We start from the raw sequence: 8,082 nt of genomic DNA on the forward strand, positions 1-8,082 counted from the left end.
TCTTTCTACAAAAGTCTCCAAGCTCAAGGTGAAGGTAGAGGTGATTGAAGGTGGGTTTTGGGTGAAGGTGGAGGTGACTGAAGGTGGTTTCAGCTGAAGGGGCTGACTAAAGGTGAGCTCTTTCTCTCTAATCCGTGGCCGAAATCCCAACTCTCTCTCTCTTTAATTTCATGGCCGAAAACCCAGCTTTCTCTCTCTCTAAACCTTGGCCAAAAACCCAACTCTCTCTGGCCAAAAACTCAGCCCTTTCTCTCTAAACCCATGGCCAAAAACCCAGCTCTCTCTCTCTCTCTCTCTCTCTCTCTGTGTGGTTATTTGTGGTTTCAGATCTTGGGTTTTGTTCATCGATTTGGGATTTGAGTTTTGAGTTTTGAGTTTGGTTTCTCAGAAAGCATAAGAAAGTTTGGGTTGAGTTTTGTGTTTGGGGCCGAAAAATCTGGGTTTGAGTTTTGTCTTTGTGTAATTGTGAATGTCTTTGAGTTTTGTCTCTATGTAATTGTTGAAAAAAACTGGGTTGAGTTTTGGGTTTGGGTTCCAAAATTTTGTCTTTGTAATTGTGGGCATGTCTTGTTTGTGGGTTATGATTTTTGTTGATCTGGGTTTTCACCTTGTTGATTTGGGTTTTTGTTGATCTGAGTTTTGAGAGGCAACAACGCACCATTCAGTATGAAAGTTATGGGTTCCTCTCAAAAAATGGGAAAACCCGATGCATTCGGCGTCCACGGCCATATGGTCACAATCTTTCAAAAAAAGTGTAGCTCTTTATAAAAGGGTACATAAGTTAATATGCTTTAGATTGCCAGAACATTGGGTTTTCACTTTTCATCCCTTACATTTTCTAAAGAAACTCAATCCATGTAATTTCCACGCTCATGGAATTTCATCTCTCTAACACTAACATAACATTCTTGTATAACTAGTAGTGTTAACTCTATTTTTTTTTTTCTTCTGAATAATTTGGTTTGTGTATATATATATATATATATATATATATGGATTGATTTTTTTTTTGTACAAAATTCTTTTATGATTTTCTGTTTTTTATTTCTGAGTTTGTATATTTTTTTGAGTTTGTGCTCTTGTGTTTTCTTGATGAGTTTGTATGATTTTTTGGGTTAATGTGTTATTTGTGTTTGTGATCTTGTTTTAATGTTTAAAATTGAGTTTGTGTTTTTTGTGTTTGGTTCTGGGTTTGTGCTCTTATGTTATTGTGTTGATGTTTAAATCTGTGATATTGTTTTTGTGTGTTCTTGTTGAAAATGAATTAAATCTAAATTTATGCATTTTATTGTTTTTAATTATGTTTTTTCCTTTTTTATTTTGTTAAAATTGATTGGATAATTTTTTATATATTTAGAAGCTGACATGGCATTTTTTTAAATGCCAATTAAAAATTTTTTTTTAATGGCCACATCAGCGTTTAATGTGCCAGTAGTGCACTCAATTTGTCACATAAGCAATTTCCGTTAGTGGCCTAACGGTAAGGACCAAAATGGAACGCATTTTTCATTTTAGAGACTAAAAGTGGTAAAATAGAAATATAAAGACCAAAATAAAAATGACTTCAAAATATAAGGATCAAAAGTGCATTTACGCCTTATAAAAATAAAAAAATAAAAATCATCGAGAGGAGAATATAAAGATTGATGATCATGAAGATTAGCTTTAGCAGCAAGACACCCAATGTTTACTCTATGAAACAAGTTGATTTTTGAGGGTCTAAGTCTTGTTGCATGGAACAGCCTTACTATCAATCAGCAGCATTATAGGGCATCCTAGTCATGCCTTGTGACAGACACATTGGCCCTTTTCTATGTCACTGGACTAGAGGGTGTGAAGCCAGAAGGGTCTTGGGCCCGGTATTTCTCATTCTTTCTCAATGATTTGTGTTTCTTGGCCCAGTATTTCTCTTTTTTTTTCTTTTTCTTTTTTTTCCCTTTTTTTTTTTGAGAGGATTAACTGCCTCTACTTTTTTTTTGGTGAATTACTTTAAGGATATTAAGTAGCATAAAAACAAATTAATTAAATAAATTAGGATGTGCTAAGAAGGAACCAACTTTGTTTGCAATAAAATATAAAAATCATTTGTAACTTGTTGGACACAACCAATCACTGAGCTTAAAGACGTTAGCATTATATGGAACAAAATCATGAGACAAAAGTTCTCAAACTATTGTCAAAAACTCAAAGGTCCTTTAAGATTACTAGTTATCAAGCCAAAGGAATGTGTTCTCCATTAACAGGCCAAATGATGTTAACTATACTCCATGAGTACTAGCTCCCCTTCTCGTCTACCCTCATGAGTCATGAGCAAGCCATAGACACTGCTCTAGTGTATGAGCAATACATAGATATTATGCATGTTCTAGATTTAAAGGCATCACATATGTAATGCCATAACATTGTGCATCTTTAAATCAAAATATTATCATTGTCTCACATGTCAGGCTAAGCTTGCCGTTAGAAAAATAAAATTTAATATCCATAAACTCCAAAATAACATTATAATCCAACTTCTAATGATAAAACATAAATAAAAATCTCAAATAACTCATGATAGAGTAAACTCCCAAAACAAAAGAGTGAATTTCAAATACAAAAAGAAAATCCCCCAAATTAACAATAATGCACTCAAGATTTCAATGATAGTCCACCTGAAGCTCAAAACATCACGTCCTAAATGATCTTGTAAAGCTTTAAACACAATCCGCTAATCTGCAAAAAATATTGAAACAACAAATAAGGCACTAAATAAACCTTGTAAGTGATAAATCACAAGATTCGTATTGAAACAAAGTGTAAATAGAATAGTAGAGGTGAGAAAAATATTATTGGTTTCTTAATGGGTTCAAAAATGTAAAAAACTCACTGGATAATAGCGTAAGAATCAGAGGCAAGTCAAAAGAGAACAAGATCGTGTATTATATAATGGAAATGACACTCAATAAACATATCACAGGGTTGATAATCTAAAATTGCGTGTCTTGTGTATTGCTCCATTTGATATGGTCACATTATTATCTTCAAGGTTTGGGTCAATGAAATATATCTCAACTATCAAAATTATCATCAACATAATCACATTATGAATCTACACAACCTCCACTACATCACATAATCCAGAACGGTTACTGAAACTATCTTATAGCCAAAAATTCAAGTCAAAGGAGTATACATACATCAATATATTAAGTCAAAATGTAGGGTGTGCGGCTAACCCACCAATCCGTCAAAGCCAATCCAATACAACCCAATCCATTAGTGGGGTTGATATTTAGGGGTTGGTAAGTTGGGTTGGGTTGCCAAATTTTATTTTACAGCGAGTTGGGTTGAGTGCGGATTAGCAAATTTACAAATTCGCCCAACCCAACCTGACTCACCTATATTTGATATTTATTTAAAATATAAATTATATGGTTTTATTATTTACTCTTTTAATTTGGTGAAATACCAACATATTTATAAGATTTCTCATAAAAAAAAAACATATTTATAAGATTACAAATTTGCTTTTATTTGTGTTGGTTTGATGCACTAATCATATAGTTTGTATTAGTTTGGTGCTATGCTGAGGTTTACTTAGTAAATCTATTGTTATTTTAAATGTCTAATCCGATCCACGTGGGTTGGGTTAGACCCCTATGATGGATTGGGTTGGATTGAGTTTTTTTTTTTCAACCTGAATATAGTGGATTGAATTGAAAATATCTTAATTCAACTCATGCACACCCCTATAAAAGATTATGAAGCTATAATGACTTGGAATTGGATCTCAAGAATATACCGTATAGAGAACACTTTTGGATATATACTCCTAGATCTTAGTTACATGGTATTCCCTTGTCTCATATGAATGTTAGATCCTACCAAAAATTATTTATTATTATTTTTTGGTTGAATCGCCATGAATCCAATTAATAGAAGCCACAATAATGTGAAAGGAGGCAATACAACATAATTGTACTCTCAGTGGATCTAGGAATTTTTTTTTTCAGGGGGTCATTAAAAAACTTATATTAAATAAAATTTAATAAAATATGAATTTTAATATATCGAGTTATTGACAAAAAAAAAAAACCGCAAATTTATGAACTTTTACAATTTCATCCTAAGAGTTTTCAAATTTTGAAATCACTGTATAACAAATCATTATCAGTTGTCATTATCTACTGCCAGTGGAGGTAGGTGTTACCATTTTATTTTGTTAAGTTTGAATAACATTTTTATTTTTATGCAGTTGTCGTTATATATTTGTCATTGTTTTTATAAAAATATTTTAAACTAAATGTCAAAACACAACCTACTAACACAATATTAATTATTGACCTACACAGCCATACCCATCCATATATAAATAATACACTAAGTGCCTACTTAACCAATTAAATGCTTGAACAATCACTAACTTTACTATCTTTTTTTTTTTTTTAATTCTTTAACTTTATAACAAAAATTATTATAACATGATAACAATACACATACATGTAATAAATCACCTTTATTTCCTAATTATTAAATTATATAACCATCGCACACCCTTGGTGCGATGGTCATTCCACAAATATAAATACTTGTGGGGTGTGAGGGGTAAGGGTCGAGTTTCAAGTTTCAAAAAAAAAAAAAAAAAAAAAAAAAAAAAATATATATATATATATATATATATATATATATATATATATATATATATATATATATATATATATATATATATATATAATGCACACATCTACACACACTCACAAAATTCACTTTTTGTGTGTGTGTGTGTATATATATATATATTGAAGTGTCCATACAAAAATTTTTTAATTAAAAAAAATGTATTACTTTTTTGTTTTATTTTATATCGATATAATTGTAAATTTATACCAACTTCATTTTTCATCTCTCCATTTTCCATCCTCCCAACCAAACATATATGAAAGAAAATTAAATATCTTCTATCCTCACAATTTTCTAATCCTTTTTCATTTTCTATCCTCCCACTTTTCAATCCCTCCAACCAAACGCACCTTTATTAGAGGATAGAAAAGAGCACTTGAATAATTACTCTATAAATTAGTCTATAAGTATCTCCACCAATTAAGAGCACTTGTACCGATTAAGCAGTTTATCAAATCAAGAATATCTCCATTAGTCCATTAATACTTCCAATTTCAACGTCTAATTAACATAACAAGAATTCCGACTTTTAACAAAATTAATGTAAAGTACAGTGGACATATAATGCATATTTATATGTATTAATGTATATATTGATTTGCAATGATCACACTACCAGAGATAGAATAATATTTTATAAATGTTAAACTCATGGAAGAAAGAATAAATAAAAGAGAGAGAGAGAGAGCGATTACTCCATACCTAATTATCAGCTTATTTAATCCGCTTGCCGTCAAGATAAATGTCTGAGGCATGAGCAATCATGTGCCAATCCTCTCCGATTTCAGGTTGGTATCTTCTAATTAATTCGGGACATTCTGCAATTCTGAAAGATCTTAGAGCTGGGAGACAAAGCTTCAAAGAAGACAATTTGGGGCAATTCAAAATTGTAAGTCGTCTAAGAGATTCGAGATTCACCAGCCACTCTGGAAATGTTGTCAAGTTAGGACAACTCTCTATCACAAGGATTTGTAAAGAATTTGAAGAGCGTTTAATCCAATCGGGCATAGCCACCAACTGTGGCAATCCAATAAAGCGTAATGCTCGAAAGCTCGTTGGGAAATCATCTTGATTGTCTTCCATTTCAATCAAATCAAGCTTCTCACAATTCTCAATAACCAAAGCCTCTAATGTGGTAAGTAATTTTAGGATAGGAAGCAAAGAGATCAGACCCCCACAATTGTCAATTCTCAAGAACCGAAGGCTTGTACAAACTTGCATCATTTCAACTAAAGATTCTAGATTGCCACAATTTGATAATACCAAAAATCGTAGGGAATTTGGGCACCCAGGTAGAGACTTCTGTTTGGTTGTCACCGAAAAATTCCTGAGTCTGATTAGGTATCTTATATCTTTTGGTAATTCTTCTAATTTTTCACATCCTCTGAGATGTAAAGTTTGCAAATTTTGAAGCTTGCAAATGGAGTTAGGGAGTTTATGAATTCTACAATTTCTACTCAAATACAACAACCTTAAATGCTTCATGGTACCAATGGAGCTAGGTAACACCTCAAAACTTGAGTCACTTAAATCTAGAACTCCCAGGTATCTAAATTTTGAGACATATGAATCAACAAAGGATTTAGTAGAAGGTCCAACTCCTTCCACCACAGAAAAAATGGTTCGTAAACTCTTTGATTTTTGTAAACATTTTAAACCATTTTCATTCTGCCAAGTATTGTCAGTATATGACAAATGCCAAACCTTTTTAGAGATGTTTTGGATCTGACAATTAAGAATTAAGCACTCACTTTGGGCTGATGATAGTGCTAGGTCATGTGCAAGATCATGTATTTTGAATTCTCGCAGGTAACCTAAATCATTATAATCTTGAAGGAAACATCTTGAATAGAGCTCATCTATATATTGGTTGCCAATATCTTCCGGCTCTTGATTTTCATTTGGTGATTGAAGAAGCCCATTTGCCATCCAATGTGGAATTAAATCAAAAGTATTGAAATCATAATCTTTTGGAAAAAGTGAAAGAAAAGCAAAACATTGTTTCAAGTAAGATGGCATCTGATTGTAACTCAATTGCAAGACCGACAAAATATCCCTTTCTTTTCTGTTCAATTTCCACATTTCATTATCTCTTACAAATAGCCAATCACATTCATCAAGCTTTGAATATAGTAGGCTTCCTAACGATTTCACTGCCAAGGGAACCCCTTTGCATTTTTTCACAATCGCATCCCCAATTTCCACGAGGTTTGTGTGCTGCCTCTCTTTTCCTTCATCAAATGCCCATTTTATAAATAGGGACAGACACTCTTGATGTAAAAGACCTTCCAAGTTGTATGGGGACATGGTGCCCATCATGGAAGCAATTGTTGGGCTGCGTGTAGTCACAAGAATCTTACTTCCATTGGCACCCCCTATCAACAAATTCTTCAACTCAAACCATTTTTCCCTATCCTCGTTCCATACGTCGTCCAAGACAAGAAAGAATTTCTTGCCATCCAAATTGTTTCGAAGTAGCACTTGCAACTGCTCCTCATCCAAATCGCTACGATTTTCACTAGTTATTGATTTGATCATTTTAACCAGTAGTTGTTTTAAAACGAATTCGTCAGACACACACACCCAACACTTTAACTCAAAATGCTCTATCACTCTTTCATCATTAAACACCAGTTTAGCTAACGCAGTCTTGCCAAGACCTCCAATCCCAACTACACTCACAACAGAGATGGATTGAACATCACTAGGATCCATTAGATACTCCACAATTTTGTCTTTGTCTTGGCCTCTTCCTATCACATCTGAAGCCTGGACAAAGGAGTAACTCATCTCCCTTCCACGCACCACATGCCTATCATCTGACCGTTGAGAGAGATGAAACTTAGCCCTATCAGCTGCAACCTCATCTAAACGTGCTCTAATTTCTTTGACTTTGTGAGCCATCTTGGTTTGAAATACAAGTGGATTAGAGGAAGAAAAGAAACGGCTTACCTTCCTGGTAGTGCTCCCCTGCATTTCCACCACTTGCCTCCGTAGTGCTTCACACTCAAAGTCATCAAGGACATCTTGAGCATCATAAAACACTTCTTTGAGCTGCCCAAGCCAGACGGTTAGCTCCTGGTTATGAACCCGCTGCTCTTCTGCATCCAACAACACAGCTTTGACGTTAGATAGGGTGTTTTCAAGTCTTCTCAGATCGCTTTCCACACCCCATACCAAGCAAGCTTCTTGGAAAGCCGGGGACACTAATTCCCCAAGCAATTTGGCTGCGATGTTAAACACAAATGTCTCGGCTGCAGCCATCTTAGAGAGAGAGAGAGAGAGAGAGAGAGAGTTGTTCTTTGGTGAGAGGAGGTGAGACTGTGAAAGAGATTCAGCTTTTAGAGGGCGAGAAAATAGATAGGATATGTGAGGAGAACTGGGATTCCACGTGGACAGCCACTATGGTTCTCAGACCTC

General features: G+C 33.9%; 1 protein-coding gene across 1 annotated transcript; it reads right to left on the reverse strand.

The window, feature by feature from the left end:
• Window positions 1-2,460: 2,460 nt before the first annotated feature.
• On the reverse strand, window positions 2,461-7,968 carry LOC142618351 (putative disease resistance protein RGA1). Its single transcript, XM_075791275.1, has 2 exons — window positions 5,365-7,968; window positions 2,461-2,715 (listed from the first exon to the last, which is right to left on the reverse strand). The coding sequence occupies exon 1, from the start codon at window positions 7,924-7,926 to the stop codon at window positions 5,377-5,379; it is 2,550 nt and encodes an 849-aa protein (XP_075647390.1). The 5' UTR covers window positions 7,927-7,968; the 3' UTR covers window positions 2,461-2,715; window positions 5,365-5,376.
• Between the last annotated feature and the right edge of the window lie 114 nt (window positions 7,969-8,082).

This window comes from Castanea sativa, chromosome 12 (genome assembly GCF_040712315.1).
Source record: "Castanea sativa cultivar Marrone di Chiusa Pesio chromosome 12, ASM4071231v1".
In the NCBI taxonomy this organism is placed as follows: Eukaryota; Viridiplantae; Streptophyta; class Magnoliopsida; order Fagales; family Fagaceae; genus Castanea; species Castanea sativa.

What these genes read in the sequence shown, in the direction of transcription:
- LOC142618351 (XM_075791275.1), bottom strand. Translation starts at nt 7,926, where the DNA reads ATGGCTGCAGCCGAGACATTTGTGTTTAACATCGCAGCCAAATTGCTT.